This window comes from Patiria miniata, unplaced genomic scaffold, assembly GCF_015706575.1.
Source record: "Patiria miniata isolate m_02_andy unplaced genomic scaffold, ASM1570657v1 HiC_scaffold_11, whole genome shotgun sequence".
NCBI lineage: Eukaryota > Metazoa > Echinodermata > Asteroidea > Valvatida > Asterinidae > Patiria > Patiria miniata.
The window spans coordinates 4,152,867-4,174,171 of record NW_024037049.1 but is presented as its reverse complement, the minus strand read 5'-3'; the positions used below and the strand labels follow the sequence as shown (position 1 = coordinate 4,174,171).

The following is a 21,305-nucleotide window of genomic DNA, read 5'->3' as shown; positions in this document are numbered from 1 at the left end:
ATGTAGATGCCGCGCGAATGTGCACATGTACTGTACGGCCGGCCTATGAATGAATGATAATTGATATGTAGAAATTATACCAGCTCCCAGTTCGTACATAGTTAATGTTCCTGTGAACTTAATTTAATTTGTTAGTTCCTTTGGATTCTTTGCTTACATTCGCTTCTCATCAGGAACTTAAAGTATGGCATTAAATGAAGAAGATAAAAAGGTAGGCAATATCATAATGGGCTTACACGCGGAGCATTCATAGTTCTCGGAGTAGGGCTTAGGTCCAGAAATCCAATGGCCCAACCTTTTCTCTCTTGACCTGAACACAAAGTTATGTAGAACTAGAACTACACTGGTGAAGGTATATGCCTATGGTACATGCATTGTGGGATAGTTGCAAAATCCCTGTTTGTAGCGCTAGTGCAATCTTTCGAGCTGTCTGTCCCTGGATGCAATGTGCAGAGAATACCTACTTGCTATGCTATAGTATTATGCCCAAGTGCGGCATTGGTCTATTACTGTACCTGGGCCGGTTCCAACAATGACGGAGTACATTGTAGTTGGGAAATCCCAACTATCCGGTTCGTTAGTGTGACGTCATCTCAACTTAGATGGACCTGGCCCAACTATAGTTTAATATACCGTGACTGTAGTTTGGGCGTAACACCTTCACCATGTTCACTGCACACTGCACAAACTGAGTACCGGTATAAATTCAGAAAGGTTGATGCTAATTAGCAGTGATCCGTGGCTGGGGGTGTCGTTATCTGGGGGAGGGGGTTGACTTGGTATTAAACCATTGCCCCCCCCCCTTCCTATGCAAACATACATTCTGTGCCAAGTAGGCCTAGTGATCCTTTCAGTCAATATCAATCAAGCGACTGTTTTCAACAGTTAAGAATTCCCAGCCTATTAAAGATATAGTCCATCATTTGTAATTTGTGCATTTTGTTCGTTTGAAGCAACAAAAGTGTTCAAAATCTAATGCAGGATACTAAACAACTAACCTGATGAAGTTTCATCTCAGCTTCAGCTGTTCACTTCCGAGAAAAACAGCATTCTTAGAGATCTCAATTTCAAATCAAAAGTTGCTGAATCATGTTTTGAATTGTTTTGAATTGCAGCTATACGCGATGTCACGCACTGATCCGACGAATTATAGCAAGCGCGCGCGCCTGTTTCAACCAAGTATGTTTTTCAACAATAATACGCCAGTTACTTTTTCGGATGGCTGCAAATGATGCACTGTAGCTTTAAAGCAGGATTGACTGTCTTGATCTGTTTGTAACTTGATACAGCTATGCTTTGACTCCAGGTGATTGATCAGCCAGCTGAGCTGTGACCTCAACTTGCCTGCTTTGTCCCTTCATTGGTCTGTTGACTGAGTTTGACTAGTCACAGTGCTTGCTTGACATATGATCTGAGTGACTAGCCTAGATGTTAAAAGTATAGCAGGGGAAGTGGATGGAAATTTTGACTGTATATGATTGTTTTAAATATCAGGAGGTTTTCAAGCATAACAATTATATATGTATCTGTATTGTGTTCTTCTGGTGTCCCCCCCCCAAAAAAAAATGCCTGGAGCCGGCAACAGCTAGGGCTGATCCCAACATCGTTGCAAGGGACACTAAATTGGAATAGGCCTACATTGTAAGTAGATTTCTGAGCAGAAGACTCAAGGGCTACTTATTTTTAGTCAAAGGTTAATGTATTTTTTATGAATTTGTAATATCTTTTTACTTTCATTTCCCCATTTGTAAAGCTGATTTTCCTTTTCTCTCATTGTCTCCAGTCGGTGTTTTCAAGGATCTCCAGTCAATTTCAAACAGTACCCTGTTCAAGGACTGCCTTCATGTACGGACTGCTGGGGGGATTTGGAGCTGGACTAACAAGTTTCCTCATGACCAGTAAGGGCTGACAGGAAAAGAGCACGCAATTCTCGCCAGCTAGCATTAAATTTTTCATGTGAACATCTTGGTACCAAATACAACGACAAGTGACTCCCGTGTTAGAATTTACCCATTTATGTGCGCCGTGATCGTTTATTAATGGAAGTTGAAGTAAATTTTTAAAAATTGATTCAAGTCATCAACATGCAATACTTCATTTCAATTATGTTGTAAATTGTAATGGTTTCTCTCCTTTCACCATGTTCACCGAGACCGTCTGTTGTCGATGACCGGTTAAGCCTATACTCGGGACACAAAATAAATTATGCACAAAAATAAAGGAAGTTGCACGCATTGTAGATTACATGGTGCCGGAGGTACCGTGTTCCCATAAAATCTTTCAGGTTTTTGAGGTCAACTTGCACACTGTATTAGAAAAACAACACATTGTTTGTTTGTACCCACCGCCGTACCCAAGGGTGTGTTATATGTCACATGTCTTTGTTGGTAGCTCTAGCTCATTGCTTGCCATGATCAATGAACAAATGTAGGAACATTTTGTGGACTTGTTGGCACACTTTAGTCTTGACCCAGGTCAAAATCTGTCCAATGAGAGCTCGAAGAAATTTGAGGTCATCAGCCCATAGGGTAGTGGGTTGAGTAAAGTCACTTTTCTGCATCTTTGTCTATGCCAGTGTTCATAACGGAACCATTATGTTAATTTTTGGCAGGAATATGTAAGCTCCATTGATATCAGAATTCTTCGATTTAGCAGTATATAAACAAAATGCACAGTTGGAGATAATTACCTTGCTCGAGAACACAAGCACATATTGAGTTTAGTTCAACATACTGCCAAACTGTCACTGAACATCATGTACATGAAGATTGTAAAACAAGACTATGCCTGCCTAGTCTGGCTGGACCCAATAGCCACAGTTTTGGACATTTTTTAATACTCGTGTCAGTCACTCATTCAGTTTGAGAAGAGGGCTGGCCCTTCAGGTTCAGCAAAAATGTTTGTACATGTATTTTTAATAGTACATTTGCTTCTTTTATTCACCAGGTCGCGTAAAAAGATCCTCAGACATTGGCGTGGGCGTTTTCACAATGACAACGTTGCTTACCTTGTAAGTTGAATTGAGTCAGGGTTTCTCAAGCTGACACTGTTTAAAAGTCAGGTCGAGTGAAAGCATGTGTGAAAGCAATTCTGTCCTCCCATCTCAAAATCCAATCAGTTTGGTGAACCATCTGGGCCCAATTTCACGGCACTGCTTAGCACAAAAATTTGCTTAGCACAAAAAAAGTTTGGCTTATAAAAGCAGGTTATCAGCCAAAACTCCATGTGATTTTCATGCTAAGCAAACAACAGCTGAATACCAATCACAGGCAATACACATCACGTGGAGTTTTGGCTGGTAACCTGCTGTTATAAGCCAGACTTTTTATGTGCTAAGCACATTTTTGTGCTTAGCAGCGCCGTGAAATTGGCCCCTGTCCTCTTCCTTGGTCTAGCTGCATGCTGGCAAAGTTCACAAGTTTGATTTGATTCATGTTGTCAATAGTTACCTCTATCGCTATTTTTTAAAAAAATTCTTGTAGTGGTGTTTTTGAACTAAAAGTTGAGTACATATTAAAGTTCTTAATTTTTCCCTACTTGTTGCAGTGGATACTGTCGATACACTAGAGCCAAGCTACGCATGGTGCAGAGAAGATATGAAGAATTGCAAGGAATTGAACCCACAGAAGTTTCATATGGACCAGCCGGAGGACTCAAGTGAACAGTGCCAAGCATTATCCTGGTTTCTGATTGGCTATTATAGGACAAGGGGCGTCCAGTAACCATTATCCTGGATTCCGATTGGCCATATGTAGGATGAGGGGTGTCTTGTAACCATTGTCCTGGATTCTGATTGGCCACCATGTGATAAGGGGCATCCAGTAACCATTATCCTGGATTCTGATTGGCCACAATAAGGAGTGTCAAGTCAAGTAACCATTATCCTGGATTCTGATTGGCCACGATGAGGGGTGTCTTGTAACCATTGGGAGTTGTATGAAAACTCCTTATATGGACATACACGTGATTGGATGAACGGAATACCGTTTGTTACAGAGGCCTGTTGTTGTGAAGGGTCAGTGGTTGCCATGTCAACTTTGACAAGGACAAAAGTGTCCTTTCCTGCGGCAAAAATATAAAAGTGCAAAGAAGTCTCTTGTAAAGAGAAATAAACACAACACCAAAATCATAACAGTGGCTTGTAGCTTGCTTTTGTTTATTGGTAAAACTTTCTCCAACAAATATTTAACATAATTTATTGATTGAAGTCACAGTCAGTGTGTGTCAATGCAGCTTTTGCTTGAGAATATGTCTCTAGGGTTGGTAGAATATTCTTGCAGTGAGTAACATTCGTGAAATGTAGTGACAAGGGGAAGGGATAACATCTTCATTTGTAACGGACGGAGATATCCTCATTAAAGATAAACCTAATGCAATAGCTAATACTCTGTGCTTGAACTGTACACATGGTACATGTACAGATGGCGCTTGATATAATACTTGTCACCATTCACGAGGGCTTCAGTGGGGCCGGGGAGACAGAGCACGTGTGCGTACTGGTTCAGGCGCGCATATGGCGTAAATTTGGCACAATTTGTTTATTATTTTGAATGTGCACAAACCCAAAGGGTCGTGAATGAGCATCAGGTAACTCGCACTAACCCTGCTGAATCCAACAGGATCCAACTATATCATATACCCGATGGAGCCTGTTGGATTGAGCAGTAGACCCCTTGTGCACATTCCTGATGCAAAATGTTGGATTCAGGCGGCAACTGAACTGCATTATAACGCCAAGTTGGACTCCGTTGGATTCAGCAGACAACTGAAACTAAGGCACAGTGGATTGAGCAGGAAACTCCGGTTGGACTCTTTTGGATTTAGCAGGGTAGTCATGAGGAACTAGGGGGTTAGGGTTAAAGTGCCCCCCACCTCTGGTGATCCCGCCCAACTTTCTGTAACTGTAACTGTTGAAGTGGTCCGTTTGCACATAATGTATGTTCATGCAAGGGTAAATCCATTAGCACTTGTTACTTTATTAAATGTCTATCTACTTTTTGATAAATGCATTAAAACAATATTCAGTGCTGGAACAGTATAGGCTGGTATGCAACAGGGAAGTAACACCTTCCACGATTTATGACTTCATACAGTGTTTTCCAGTTTTTAATGGCATTGTAAGTGTGAAGTGAAAATTGAGAGAGTGAAAAGCCAAGGAAATATTACATGCTTGTATGTGTAGAGAGTAACAGCCAGAGTGCTTGCTATGGGGCAGTACAGGGCTACTGAACCAGACTGAAAGTTACAAAAATACAAGAAGTACTCTCATAAGTTATACAATTTTGGCTTGTTTTCACTTTTTCATTTTTTCATCAAGTATGATAATTTTAAAAAGTACTACACATTTTGTATCCAGGAAGTTCATTTTGTAATAACACGCATAATATTCAGAACCTTTTCAAAACGAATTTACTGTAAACAACTGTTTGATCACAGGAAGCAATATAATAAACCACACAGTGTAAAAGTCCATTTGCCATTGTGAAGGTATTTATTTATTCCTATATACTTAAAAAAAACCAGCTGTTGTGTATTCAGACACAAATGTACACAATACAAATTCTAAAATTATACAGTAATTTATTTTGTCCAAAACAGCTGCGCAGTACACTTGACGCAGTTGGTACCTTGGATTTGTTTTTATCATGACTTAACAAGGGTGGATCTCAGGTTTTCCCAAAAAGGGAGGGGGGGGGGGAGGAATTCAGCCCTTGAGGGCCAAATACATACCAACTTTTGCAAGTTTATGAATACGAGCACATGCAGTGTCGGAGACCTCTCAAGGGCCCGGATTTCAGATGCTCTGTTTTCCAGATCCAAACCACCCAATACATGTATTGGCTTTCAATAACACGTTTAAAGAATAATTATAATTTTGAGGGCAACATATTAATCAATACCTGCTTTTTATATACAAGGAATTCATATTTTGTGTACATGCCATTAAAAAACAAATTGTGGGTCAAGCATGTATTTCTAACCTTCTAATGCAAGATGAAGTTCTCAACCCTCGTGAACAGAAATGGTTTGATCTGTGGCTAAAAAGGCCAAATCTGAAGGTGTATTTCATACAGGCTAGTTGTAAATAAAACAAATCTTGAGTTTTGGGATTTGAAAAGACCTCCAAGTTTGGGATTTGAAAAGACCTCCAAGTTGGAAAACATTTGTACTAGTTTTATTTGGTAAATGAGTGTTAACAGTAATCTAAATACAGTAAACTCGTCATATCGCTCAAATCAGCCGTCTGACTAAAATCCCGATCGTCTCTATTGCAGTTCCATTGAAATTTTCATTTTTAAGTTGGCCTTTGTAGGTCGCCATTTCGTCTAGGTCGACTTTCGTGTTACTTTCGGTCCCATTTCCTCAAAACCACAAAAATTCCTCCGTATAAGTCGGCATCCCCCCCAAAAAATTGCCACATGCGCGATCGCCACGTGCGCGATCAAAAAGGGGTTGCCCCGATACTGTGAGCACATCAATACCAGTACCCCCTTCTGGTTCTTGTTCTGCACGCATGCCCTCTGTACTCTCTGTACATTTTTGGGGTTCCTTTATTGAATGAACTTTACCAGTACCACCACGCATTAATAAGTAACTGTACACGTACACATGTATGCAAGCGTTCTGCACCACACCGTTAATGCTGGCCTGCTGCCCTTGCTTTGTATGGGCATGACTTTCTGTGATCAATACCCCAGCCTGTATGTGATGATAAACATTGAGGATAAATTTGCTGGAATCAACCTTGGATGTAGAAAAAAATCGAAGCCTGTGATCCCATAATGGGAGATTGTTTGCAGTATTGATTCAGATACAGATGTGCATAGGCCATTCAATCTATTTTTTACTCCATGATTCAATTTAGGCCTATGTAAGTCGGCAAAATGAGGACTTACAGCAGAAGTCGGCATTCGCATAGCCGGAGTTTACTGTACAATACATCGAAACCAGGACCATGAGCTGTTACGCAGAAAACGTTCCTTTGCCAATTTATGTTCTGAGCAGAAATCACAAGCAATATATATAGATCACAAGGCATTTGGGTTGGTTACCTTTTTTTTTGCCAAAAAAATGTTTTCTGCATTTGGCGACTCCATGAATTTTGCCCCAGAACATTACAATCAGTGTTGCTAATCATGTTAAGTCATGTGCAGTGTCACCTCAGCCGTATTGTGTAGGAATCACTCAGCGTAACATAGCGCACCCACCGAAACGGAACGTAGGAATGCTGACGGTCAAACAGTTTCATGTATTTCACTTCCAGGTGGGAGCTGACGTAGTTCTTGATTTCAAACTGAAAGCTTACGGGGCCGAGTTCCCTGACCGTGGCTCGATGGAATTGGGAGAGTTGAATCTGAGGGAGGGGGGGGGGGGGGGGGGGGGGGGGGGGGGGGGGACACAAGATAGAACAAGAATAGGTTCACAAAATGGACGAGCACCATCTTGAGTTTGCCTCAAAGAAGCCACTTTTCAACTTAACAGATGCAACATATTGTCCTGCTGTATTGTTAAAGAGGTTGTGGAATGCTCGAAGACATTTCCGTCATTTTTGGGTATATGTAGCCTAAGGTGTGATGAAATAAAAACGACTATTGTTTCTGTCATGAAATGAGTACAAAAGGTACTTTTGAGAGCTATTTTTCAGGTCCTGTTTCGACCCGAACGTGCAATTTGTGTAAAAGTCGTCGTTGCGGGCAGCAAACAAAACACAGTAAATCGTGACGTAATAAACAGGACTCGTTTATGCTACTCTGCATCGGGAGTCCTGTTTATTACATCACGATTTACTGTGTTTTGTTTGCTGCCCGCAACGACGACTTTTACACAAATGGCACGTTCGGGTCGAAACAGGCATGACAGGACTTGAAAAACAGCTCTCAAAAGTACCTTTTGTACTCATTTTATGACAGAAACAATAGTCATTTTTATTTCATCACACCTTAGGCTACATATACCCAAACAATGACGGAAATGTCTTCGAGCATTCCACAACCTCTTTAATGTGTGGTACCACCCAAATACAAATGCATTCGGAACCCTTGTAAATTAAAATCAATGTGTGCATCAAAACTACAAAACAAAAATATATGAATAACAACGAATCCCCTTCAAAAGTGAATTCCCAGCAAATGATACTTTGCTCTTCTACTCTCGCGTTGCAGGCCCAATTCCATTTTGTGTTGTTTCCTTGTGGCATTTTAATTTTTCAACTTCACTCACTCTGATTCTCGTTTTGAGTTTGGACGCTCCATGAAACTTGTTGATGGTCCATGTGAAGATCTTCTCTTGAGGTTTGTACTTGGCTGATTGGCCAGCCGCCGATGTACTCGCAATCACACTGGATGAAAACATATAACAGGACATATGGGATATTTGAAATTCCAAAAACTACGTTACACGATGTAGTGCCAATACAAACTAAAATCTTCAAACAATTTGGCTACCTCGCAAAAAGTTTGCTACAAAACCCGTGGATCTCACTGATGCTCCATTCAGCAAGCATGGTGTCTGCACTACGGTGAAGGTAATGGGTTCAAATCCCTCTTGAGCAAGCCTGCCAGCTTTTTGTTGACACACTCGTTTAAGCACAAACATACAGAGCTTCTAGTCTTCAAGATATAGTCCATCATTTGTAATTTGTGCATTTTGTTCGTTTGAAGCAACAAAAGTGTTCAAAATCTAATGAAGGATACTGAACAACTGACCTGATGAAGTTTCAGCTAAGCTTCAGCTGTATATTCCGAGAAAAACAGCATTCTAGGATCTCAATTTCAAATCAAAAGTTACTGAATCATGTTTTGAATTTGTTTTGAATTGCAGCTATACGCGAAGTCGCGCACTGATCCGACGAATTATAGCAACCGCGTGCGTCGTGTCAATGCTTGCGCGCACTTCGCCGAATAACAAAACGAACTACTAATTTAAATTTTCCTACGGTGCGTCTTAAGACGCACCGTTGGAAAGGCCTTCTTCCGTTGATTACTTCAAAATGACAGCTTCCCAGAAAGAATAATTTCACAGGGAGTTTAGTTCCCTTACTATCTTCAACCAAGTTTGTTTTTCAACAATAATTACGCCAGTTACTTTTCAGATGGCTGCAAATGATGGACTATAGCTTTAAGAGCAAATTTGTGGGGAACAACATGCGATATGGTAATAACATTCATTTGTTAACTGCGTTTTCTCTTTTCAAAAATCCCAAAAATTCACAATCTACTGTTTACAAAACATTGTTGGCTGGAGTAGCCTATGACTGTCGCACCATATTGGGGGCTTGACAAATGCTCAATTGTTCTCCAAACCAACCTTTTCTGGATTTTAGAAATACCTTTTTTTTGCTTTTACTTACTCTGTGGTTGCCTTGGGAACAGGGAGGTGAACATCAACATCAACAGCGTGATTGGAGGAAGGAAGGTCACACTGAACCTCAAGTTGCACTTCAAGACATCTGGGGCAATAAGCACAAGGAACGACTATAACGTTGTACTGTATGACTTTTTTTCAAATTAAAAAAAAAAATAAAAATACTGTTTTCTTTTTAAAGGGAATATACATCATTTGCTTTTACTGTAATTTTCAGAAATGGATGGAATTGGGGGGTTGGAAATATATAGAAAATATAGTTACACTGACTTTTTTGAGGTTTTGGGTTCGAAAATGCTATAAAAACCAAGAAAAACAATCATTTTCCTGTAGTCTGGTTCCCTGACTCCATATAAGAAGAAACAGAGCAGTTAACATACATTGGGGAATTGTAAGGTCAGGGAACCAGTCTAGCTGGCTCGTACACGTTCATAGGTTTGTAATCGATTGCAAACAAGTGCGATGGTCAATTGGGGCCAGTATTTGAAAAAAAAAAGCCAGTTTTTTCCAACGCTGATCGGCCGATCAGCGTTGGAAATTGATACAAAAATACCACTTTTCTTGAAAATGACAGTATACCAGGTGCCATGATTTTACAGGATGCTTTACACTGTCATTCACTAACAGTCCAGCAAGGTATTTCAAAATGATTTGGTAGTTTTATTTTTTGATGTTTGCAAATGTTGTATTTTCCCTTTAAATTACTGCTTTTTCTAAGCATCAACACATGAAAGTTAATGGAACGATTACTTCAAAACTACATGTAAATGGCTCAGGAATAGCTTTTAACTCGCCATGCGCGCACCACGCAAAGTAAAGTATGTACGTGTGCGCACTAGAGAACCATACGTTGTAAGGTGTAACATGAATATTGCTATTCTCTCGATTCCTCACCAATCAGACTGCACAGTCCAAATCTGGTAGCAATTCCCACATGTGTACCAATTCGGGAACAAGGTATTGACCTTTTTTTCGTTTGAGCATAATTTTAAGCCATGGTTGGCAACAAATTTTGGCGAAAATTGATTATTAACACCCTCATTATTAGAAAGGGGCATTTTTATTAAGGCTATGGTAGTGTTAATGGTTGGTTATTCTGTAATTTCAACAATACAATGATAATGATGTTTGGAACCATGTTGGCTTTCCATAGTTCGCTAAATTCAAGGCAAAGAAAGGTTTATTGAAGTCGGTAATTGGAATCAAAGTACACGTACACGCATAATGGGGTCAAGGATGCACAAACTGTCCCCACATGTACATGTAAGTGGCACGCTACACCTACCATTGGACAGTATGCAGCAACTGTTCATATCACGGCATGGTCCATAGCAGGTGAACAAAACCCGGCCAATCACCAACTTGATTTCAAGCCTTGCGTTAGAGGCAGAAAAGCAACCAGGAACAAAAAAAGACTCCTTTACAGGGTTTAAGATGCCAAAAAAAACCCCAAAAAAAAACCAGAATGGAAAAAGTACAAAATGTAGACTAAAACTACACAGTTAGAAAGATTGTTAGAAAAAAAATTGAAATTGTTGAAGAGCGTGGACAATATTTCGTTTCGGCTTTGTCACAATTAATTGGTTTACTTCTTTTGAGAAAAGAGCTTAATTACACCTACTGTTTTTCTTCAAGCTCTGTTGTAACGGCCGATACTTGAAACGGAAGTCGGCTAGGTAGCTCCCCAGTTATGCTGTACCTCATAATGGTGCACTAGCACATTCATATGGAAATGAAAAACAGGTAACTTACAAACTTTTCCAAAAGTGCTTTCTTACATTCCTACCATCCAGTATCAAAACAAATCTGTGTGGCAAGCTTCGAAATCTGCATTTTGTATCACCTCGACTTCGACTGGATCTCTCAATTATATTTAGACTTTCAAATTAATACCCAAATCAATTTTTTTTGCTTCCCAATTATTTCCACAACATTGCAGTGACTGCTTGATACCTAATGGCATATTGCTTATTTACATATTGTGCAATGTGATTTGAAAGAGCACCATTTATAGACCTTATTCAAGAGGAAGCCATTTCGATTGTGTTCCCTGATTCTATTTTAGAAATTGTAAACTGTTGAACATGTTGAATGGGATGGTGCCAGAGGCTATGATTGAAGTGCGTGCCAAACCTCACTTTCATTTTCTTTTAAATGTGGCTTAAAGCTATAGTCCTTCATTTGCAGCCATCTGAAAAAGTAACTGGCGTATTATTGTTCAAAAACATAGTTGGTTGAAAGATAGTAAGTGGACTAAACTCCCTGTGAAATTAATCTTTCTGGCAAGCTATCATTTTGAAGTAATTTTGAAGAAAGAAGGCCTTTCCAACGGTGCGTCTTAAGACGCACCATAGGAAAATTTAAATTAGTAGTTCGTTTAGTTATTCGGCGCAGCGCGCGCAAGCATTGGCACGACGCACAGGCGCGCGCGGTTGCCATAATTCGTCGGATTAGTGTGCGACATCGCATATAGCTGCAATTCAAAACAATTCAAAACATGATTCAGCAACTTTTGATTGGAAATTGAGATCCTAGAATGCTGTTTTTCTCGGAATATACAGCTGAAGCTGAGCTGAAACTTCATCAGGTTAGTTGTTCAGTATCCTTCATTAGATTTTGAACACTTTTGTTGCTTCAAACGAACAAAATGCACAAATTACAAATGATGGACTACATCTTTAAAACAAGCATGTTTAATCACACATTTTAAAATATTCATCATAGCAGACTGGTATTTATTTGTAATGAACATTTACTTGCTTTCAAGTTCCATAAATGAAGAGTTTACCTCGCTTTCAATCAAAAATGGCCGAGTCGTGAATAAAGTCTATAGGGTTGAAATAGCTCAGCTAGTTAATAACTACACCTGCAGATAAAAAGCTGCTCCTACTAGTAAAGACAGGGACAGTTAGGCCAAAAAAAACTAAATATTCGGTCTCTGGTCAGACCAAAGTTCCGGAATTGACGCGGGGACGTGGCTTTTCTTTTTCTTCAAGCTTGGATTGTACAGACAAGGTGGAGTACTATTTTGCTTTTTTTTGGTGTCCTCATGTACACTGGTGTCCTCCATAATTTGCCTTGGTGCTCTCGATCATTTGACTTGGTGCAATTTCCCATTCCTTGGTGCTCTTTGGTAAAAAAAATTGAGGAGGTGCGGCAATAGAGGGCGCTGTTGGAGCTACCGCGGAACTTTTTGGAAAAAGAAAAGATTGACGCGCATGATTAAAATCAACGCGCGCGCTGACCAGAGACCGACTTACTTTTTTTTTGGGCCTTATATAAGAAAGCTATACCTCTCCTTCAGATGGGTGAATGGTTAGCGCCCTCTTGTGTTCAAAGTCGGCCAGGTCAACGCTGGGATGGAACTGTGCTTGATCTAATCGTACTGCTGTTCCATATCCAATCTCACTCGTCTTGCCAATTACTAGGTCTTCACTCAGACCAAGTTTCAGCTCTAAACAGAATTTTGTTTTAAATGTTTAGATATTTAGTGAAAGTTTTTATTCAGCAACCCAATACAAAATTGGGCCCGTAGCAGATACTCCAAATGACTCTTGTTTTTGGGGAAAGGCAGAATAGCTTTGCCGCAGTTTGCCACATTAAAAATGACTGATCTTTAACCCTAACCTTCCCAAATCCTCCAAAATCCTCTATGCAAAATGGAGGATTTTGCAGGATGGAGGCTATATGGCAAAAGTCTGTGGCTGATTTTGGCGAACGCACTTATTTAGGCCAGACCTTGTGTTGTTCATGCTCAGCCGTGCATAAATTTAGGCACAGATTATACTTTTAATCCTCCGCACTGCTCCAGGATGTCACTGGCTCTGCCTCAACAACATGACAGTGATTGCTGGAGGATTGTGCAGGATTGAGGCAGTAGTCACCCCTCCAAGGACCACATTCAAGGGAGCATTTTGCAGGATTGAGGCTGTATGCTATATTTACATGGAGGCAGCTTGAGGATTTTGCAGGATGGAGGTTACATCCTAGCAAAAACGCCTCAGGAGTAGGGGGGTTAATTAATGATGTAAGTCAGAAATTCTCCATCAGGGTAGTAATGTCAATTGAAAGGTTTGTGTTTCCAAACGGTTTGAAATACTTCACTTAAAAAAAGTTTAACATACCTGGGCTTCCTATGACAAAAGTCTTCATTTGAAGACTTCCATTCACTTCACTTCTGATCAGCGATCCCTGGTGTGAAAAATGCAAAATATGGAAAATATGTACAAATGTAAATATTAACAAAATGCACAGAGTATTATTAGGTTGAGATGAACCGCATCCGTACGGCTAATGCCACAAGATTTGTTAAAAAAATATATGAACATAGAATGATAAAAATTATCAATTATCCAAATTTACTTACATTTGCAGCCATGATGACTGTCATTCTCTCAATAACATCCACATACACCTCATTCCTAGAGCTACCCTGAAAACAAACGGGTAAAATAGTTCACTTATTAAGTGTGTCATGTTATCAGCTAATAGGTTAACTCTATTAAAGGGCCCATGTAATGAATTTTTTTAATGCAATCCTTGAAAATGTACCTTTGTGTCCCATTTAACTTTTATGTTCAATTTTCATTTTAGTCATTTTCAAGGGTATTCTGGTGCCTTTTTGGTTTTATGCTAAATGCCAAAATGATGAGCAAATGTGTGATGTCATTTCAGGCAGAAACCTCAATGTTACAGCTATTTCAGCACCAAAAGTTCCCAGAATTTTGGACATTTTGCTGTTGTAAATTTTCTTTTCTTTGGTGATTCGTTGTTGTGTCAGTACATGGCAGTATTAAGCCAATGACCAAAATTTTCTCACAAATGTTTTCAATGAACACATTTTTGGGTTCACAATTTGAACGGAAACCCCCTAAACTGACTAGTGTCTCCCTGAAATGACATCACAGCAACAGCGCCCTCAGTTGTCCTGAAAAACATGGACATTTTAAAAAAAACGTCTAAAGAAGTGCACTTTTCAATAAACTTAACCGAAAAGGAATGTCAAATAGTTTTCACACATTTAAGAGTAGAAAGTTGCGCAAAATGTATTCCTAAGAAAAATTCATCTCATGGCTCCTTTATATCAAAATCTATGTACAGCTGATTTGCAGAGTAACTATTCACTTTACTCATCTGTTATGTCTTGGATACTGTTAATTTGTTGGTTTAGAACAGTCTTGTTTGTAAATTAACATATAGCATCACATCATCAAATATTGTTTTGAACATCATTTGCATAAACAATGCATATGGTGCGCCCCATGATGACAAGAGCATTTCATGTCCAGCATAACAGCTTAATCATTTCTTGGCACAATATAAACCACTGATGACTGTGGTAATGTGGAACATGTGTTTTAAGTGCCTTCACGGCTGCATGGCACACTCGTCTTTGCCTCACCCGTGACATGCATCCATCAGGTGTTGAAGATGCTATATGTCCCACAGCAGTCAACAATTCTTCAATATCAACTCACCTGTGAAGATGGTGTTACAGGTATGGGCTTCTCGGCTGCATGGCTTGGCGCAAACCGAAATTCTGTCCCAAACTGTTTAAAAAGGGAGTGAGGAGAGAAGTCAAAGCAAAACAGATACTGTACATTTTTCCATCTAATGCCAAAAAAAAAAAAATAAGTCGGTCTCTGGTCAGCGCAAGCGTCGATTTTAATCATGTGCGTCAATCTTTTTTTTCCCAAAATGTTCCGCGGTAGCTCCAACAGCGCCCTCTATTGCCGCACCTCCTCAATTTTTTTTACCAAAGAGCACCAAGGAATGGGAAATTGCACCAAGGCAAATGATCGAGAGCACCAAGGCAAATTATGGAGGACACCAATGTACATGAGGACACCAAATAGCAAAAGAGTACCCCACCAAGCTTGAAAAAAAAAAAAAAAAGCCCAAAAAAAAAGCCAAAAAAAAAAAAGCCGTGTCCCCGCGTCAATTCCGGAACTTTGGTCTGACCAGAGACAGAACATTTTTTTTTTTGGCCTATCCGATGAGATAAAAAATTAGTCAAAGAGTCGAAATTCAGAAAACTGGCATATACTTTGAACATGCAAAAGTCTTACTGAGCTACAGTAGACTACAACAATTTTCTTTTATGTTAAAAGCTTTTTCTTCTCCTTATAATAGTTGTACTTGTACATGTATGTACATTTATACAATTTCACATTTCCCTTTACAGCAAGTCTTGTCGTTGTGCTGAAATTGTGAATTAGAGTGTATACTTTAAAACCATGTTTGATTTTTTTTTCTACCAACAGGCTGTTTCAGACTCTACAAATAGGTTTTTGGGTAATAACAACTCATTTCCAGTTGGATATCGCATACCAGGGCATCAGTCCAAGCCAAATGGCCAATAAAAGAAGTAACTGACCAGGCCGGGACCAAATGTGAGGAACCCCACGTCTGCCAGATGGTCAGCTTTAACCACCTCGGCCTCATTATGGATGTAGGGCTTGAGGGATTTGGTCGATGTCGTCTGAACATAGCCATAATCCTGCCAACGATTGTGAGCAAAATCAAATGGAATTGATAAGCTTGAACAGAGGAACTGACTGGAGCAGAATTTGAACCCGTCACCACCAGAAATTCAAACTCATTTTTCATAGCCCAATGATGGCGGTTGTTTAAAGGGAATATACAACATTTGCAAACATCGAAAAATAAAACTACAAAGTTTTTACGAAATACCTTACTAGGATGTTGGTAAATGACAGCATCCTGTAAAATTAAGGCACCTGGTGTGAAGTCATTTTCAAGAAAATGGTGTTTTTGTATACATTTCCAACAGTGGTCGGCCGACCACCGTTGGAAAAACCTAACTATTTTTCAAATACTGCTCCAACTTTACACTTTTTTCAGTCCAAAGTTTGTTTGCTACTTTGGTTACATGTTCATGAACGGGTGCAGGCCAGCCAGACTGGTTCCCTTACCTTACAATTTTCCAGCATCTATAAATTGATCCATTTTATCTTTAGTGGAGTCAAGGAACCAGACTACTTGAAAATTTTGGTTTTTCTTGGTTTTTCCAGCATTTTCGAACACAAAACTTTAAACATGTCAGTGTAACAATATTTGATCTATTATACTAACCCCTCAAATAGTTCATTTCTGAAAATTACAGCAAAAGCCAATGATGTACATTCCCTTTAAGGGGTGCTAGTAAGAAACCATAAACTGGGTATACGTGCCATATGGCAAGATCTTGCCATCTAGAGATCACCTCTTAAAGTTATGATATTAATGACATTAGCACTGCTGCAAACATCAAAAATAGTATTTGGGATCACTCAGAGAGGTTTAGTTTTTTTTAATGGTTAAAATTCTTGTCCATTATTGTCAATTGTAAGTCAATTCTTTTCTTTCTTCAACATAACATTTTATTCAGTTTCCCATTGTGATTTATTTGATATTGAAATTCCACATTTCACATGCTACATGTATCTGCATTGTCATGATTGTATACAAGTATTTGCTCCCTCAAACAAAATTTCATACATGATTTTAACAAGTCAATCTTCAAGCATTCAAATATTCAGCACAGCCTTTACGTGTAAGTGGTACCAAAGTTAATAAACTAGAGTTTAGTGTCTGGCTCAGGGACAGTTGAATAATTAATGTTGCAGGAAACATCCAAAGCTGGTCAAACATGGAAGATGTGTACATGTACATATGGTTGGCAAACAGTCCAGAAAACTTACTATTATTTCATCTAGCAGCTCATAGACCAGGGCAAAGTTACGTCTGATGCCTTCATCAGTCAATACTCCACAGTAATCCTTCACCAGGCTACTCACCCTGTGATGAATAGAAGCAATGTTCATAGAGGACAGGGCTCATATTTTTCAGATTAAAATGTGTAAACACTAGCACAACAGAAGCATTTTACAAAGCCAGTGCCAATATAAGAAAAACACATGCTGTTTAATTTGAGAAGAGTCCAGTCAAGTAATGTACAATGTACACTGAACATTCTACGCCACCACAGCAGTTAAAATCCATAAAGTGACTGCTATTAACAGTTAAGACTTCCCTCGTTAATAGCCAGGCTTTGACTGGAGGTGATTGATATGCCAGCTGTACCTACATGTACCAGTTACCTCTTTTGTCTGTTGATGGAATTTGACCGAGTCACAGTGTTGACGTCAATGTAACGTGACTGTTTTTACTAGCCCATATGCAAATGCATGGCAGGGGAAGTGGGAGAAATTTGTGACTGTTTGTGCCTAAGCAAATCTCAATCAGAGGGTTTAATGGTAAATGGGGAAAAAGTTAGGGACTTCAAATTCAAAACAGTCGAACACCTTTAAAACAAGGTTCTGGGAACTTGACATATTACCTTGTTAAAACAGGTACCTTGTATTATCAGTAATGGAAAGAAAAGTAAAGAAAAAAATCAGTGAAGAAAAACAATGACTTGGGACCTAAAATTTTCCTTAAGCAGGATGTTTTTTAACAGTGCTCTTCTTATCATTTTTTAACCCTAACTCCCTAAGCATTTTTGCTAGGATGCAACCTCAACCCTGCAAAATCCTCCAACTATAAAAATTGCAGCCTAAATAAAGCCTAAATCCTGCAAAATCCTTCGTCATTTCTTGAATGTCATCTTTGGAGGGGTGACCACGGCCTCAATCCTGCAAAATCTTCCAGCAATCCCTGTCAATATGTTGAAGCAGAGTGACATCTTGGAGCAGTGCGGAGGATTTCAAGTATAATCTAGGCCTAAATTTATGCACGACTGAGCACAAGACCTTAATTGACACAGTGCATCCTGCAAAATCAGCCACACATTTTTGCCATAATTATAATTTATAGCCTCAATCCTGCAAAATCCTCCATTTTGCAAAGACAATTTTGGAGGATTTGGGAAGGTTAGGGTTAATGAGGGACATTGAGGGTATGAAACACTTCCAGACAGCCAGTCTAGACTGGTTGTAGAAAGCATAAATGGACGGACTTGACCCAGTGGGTAATTTTAACCCTTGGGGATGACATCATTGGGTATGGGGTGGTCTTTTACAGAGATGAAACTTGACTTTGGAGAGCACAAATCTGAAAACAGCCCAAATAACTTGGGGGGTCTGGAGCCCTGAACTATTTCACAAATGCTTCTCTTACATGTACATGTAGATGGTGACATTTTCAAAGATTGGTTGCCCAACATACCACAATGTACCTTGAGAGTAACTCAAATGTAGCGAATGGGGACAGGTCGCTCCGGCTTGTGCACACGAAGTACAGACCGTTGCGTTTCACATGCATAAAATATACTCCCTCCAATTCCTATAAGAATCAACAAGTGAAGGAAGGCATAAGTTAGTGCACAATTGACATTTGTCCTCTGGATATTACTGATTGGAGTATGTACATGTTGCGCTAGAATGCCTTGAAACATGTAACATGGTGTTCTATTATAATTATTGAATTGTACAAAAGATGGGCGGATGGAACATCAGACATTGTCAGATGAGCACAACAGTCCAATGGTCTCCAGGCGCAGATGCGCGGAGGGGGGGGGGGGGAAGTATAACAAAAAGTATAACAATAAGTGCATCAGTAACAATGTGCTGCACTGCCTATGTATGTCCGCAACTATCGGACATTAAAATATCTGATGGGCATTAACCCCCCTCCCCCCGCGAAAATTCCTGGATCCGCCCCTGGTCTCATTAGAACTTAGAGTTTTAGTTTTGAAGTTGCTGTTAAAATAGCAATTTTTTGCACCGCTCCATGTATTCTAATAGAGAAAATGAATTTCAAGCACTTCAATCTTTTTATAAAAACGTCAAATACTTGTCAGAAAATTTGGGGATGATTTTTTTTAATGAGAATTTGATTAACAAGAAAGTAATATAAGGAAGCTCTCCAAATAAAGTGTTTATGCACCATGTACCCTATAGCAGAAGTTTTTTATGAAAATTTTTTCATTTGCTTTGGAACGTACAGATGTCTGGCAGCCCCATAGCTTTAGTCTTTGTCCAAAACTGGATTTGGACTTTTTCCCCTCCTCATCAAGTGGGTCCTTGACAAGCACTGGCACATGAAGTCTTGGTAATTTTGGCAGCGCCACCCAGGAAATTCTGCGTGTATCTCATGTGCGTGCACTAGCTTGAATCATACGGCGGCAAGTGAGGTATACATGCTTAGAATTTCCTGGGAAGCGCTGCCAAAGTTTTCAAGATTGGTGTTAATTAGTCTCGTTGATAATTACGACCTCTACTACACTTGTTACGGACCGGCTGAATTGGAAGATAAATCCAAATTCAGTCTAGGACCTCGACTACTGTTATTTTTTTGGGGAAAAAAAGAGGAGTTTTTGGTCAAGTTTACATACCTCAGCCGGGGCTAGCTCTGCCCCTTTACCCTGCTTCAATCTCTCCAGGAATAGCTCAGCTGCATTGGGGAGTCCATCCCCTCGGACTACTCGGAAAGTGAATGCAGTCTCAGGAAGATAATTTTTCCCCCCAAAGAATTTAAACTTTAGTTAATGTGTGTTTCAAACACCTCATCCATTCTAACTTATCCGTTATCAAGCTGACATGGATAAAATTCAGTCTATAACAGTTGCTGTGTGCAAACTCAGATGATTTGATGTAGGTGTTTCTGGGTATTAAACATCTTGCTAACATTACAGGGCAATTTTACCTGCCTTGCTGTGTACGCATCATCAATGGAAAACTTTGGCACTTCCAAGTCACCATGCGGTTATTCCAAATTGCGCCTGTGTCTAGAAACGTGTGTTCTATTGCCCCGTGAACAAGATGGCGATATTACCGTGAAACACTTTATTCTGGGATAACATTAGAACTAGCCTAAATGTTAAAGAAATTAAGTTTCCTGATGTCAGTTTTTTTTACCACACTGTGTGTGCACTTTTCTGGTCCAATTAGCCTCATTTTCTGTTTCAGCCATAATTGAACTAATAATCGTGTAGCTTAGGACCATGTCCCATTATTTATAAGAGAAACAGAAAGACGTTTTAACAGGAACTTATACCAAAATCATGACCAGCACTCAGCAGGAAAAGTAACTGTTTATTTTTTAGTTAGCTTAATTTTGTAGAAAGAGGGCAGTGTTCTTATTTATGAGGAACAGGAATCATGGGGTAAAATGATGTCAGTGCCTGAACTGCCTTGACTCGCACGTCCTGCTAAAACATGTAAGAAAGTCGCCTATTCTTCCAAGTAGGCCAAGGTCCTACGAATCAACATTACAAAAACAAATAATCTCAATAAAAAAAGACTGCTTAGTTGAGGCTGCATTTTGCAAGTCATTTTGGAAAATTTAGCAGTCATTTTCAATAGTCATTATTGAACGGAACCAGTTAAAAGGGGGGGGGGGGGGGGTGTTGTCCTAAACTACACGATTACTCGTACTAGAAAATGGTCCTAGAGTGAGTGTTTCCTACTCTTAGAACTATGAGGCTCCACGTAGTGGAGCCTACGTGGAGCCTCATAGTTCTTCTAGGAGTAAGTGTTTCCTTGTTGTACTTGTCTGTACACTCAGAAGTCGGCAAACATACTTGAGCCTTTCATTGTCTTCTTGGAAAGATTCCCATATATGGCCATCACTAATTTTCCCCTACAGTGACCTATCAGCCATCAAAAAGGGATAATAAATTAATATGTCCTAAAAAGTCAAATTTCGCAGAGGAAATATAGAAGCATTTAGGCCTACTGAGAAAAGATACAAATTGTCAATGACATTGACAATGTGAATGTCAGACCAGTCTGGTTTGTGCACAGAGTGACAAGTGATGTCCAGGGGGAATTTTTCCGTTTATGTTTAAAGAGATTAACACAAGTTTTTAAAGGATACAGTCTTTATAAATTAGCACATCTCCTCGCGATGAAACAATAAAGAATTGGGACAACATGTCCAGTGGCAGGATGACTGTGTATTAATTATACTCATGCTAGTCACAATCACGTTAACTATGT

At 39.5% G+C, this 21,305-nt stretch overlaps 2 protein-coding genes across 2 annotated transcripts; one reads left to right on the top strand and one right to left on the bottom strand.

The window, feature by feature from the left end:
• The first annotated feature begins 59 nt into the window (after window positions 1-59).
• On the top strand, window positions 60-4,558 carry LOC119742531 (cytochrome c oxidase assembly protein COX20, mitochondrial-like). Its single transcript, XM_038218505.1, has 4 exons — window positions 60-211; window positions 1,784-1,898; window positions 2,947-3,010; window positions 3,547-4,558. The coding sequence occupies exons 1-4, from the start codon at window positions 185-187 to the stop codon at window positions 3,659-3,661; spliced, it is 321 nt and encodes a 106-aa protein (XP_038074433.1). The 5' UTR covers window positions 60-184; the 3' UTR covers window positions 3,662-4,558.
• A 2,516-nt stretch (window positions 4,559-7,074) lies between these two features.
• Window positions 7,075-21,305, bottom strand: LOC119742518 (AP-4 complex subunit mu-1-like). Its single transcript, XM_038218479.1, has 13 exons — window positions 21,184-21,305; window positions 19,700-19,785; window positions 18,542-18,648; window positions 17,067-17,163; window positions 15,740-15,862; window positions 14,841-14,912; window positions 13,730-13,795; window positions 13,488-13,554; window positions 12,657-12,817; window positions 10,985-11,076; window positions 9,350-9,448; window positions 8,221-8,338; window positions 7,075-7,354 (listed from the first exon to the last, which is right to left on the bottom strand). Exons 1-13 carry the CDS (start codon window positions 21,239-21,241, stop codon window positions 7,157-7,159), a joined length of 1,344 nt encoding a protein of 447 aa, XP_038074407.1. The 5' UTR covers window positions 21,242-21,305; the 3' UTR covers window positions 7,075-7,156.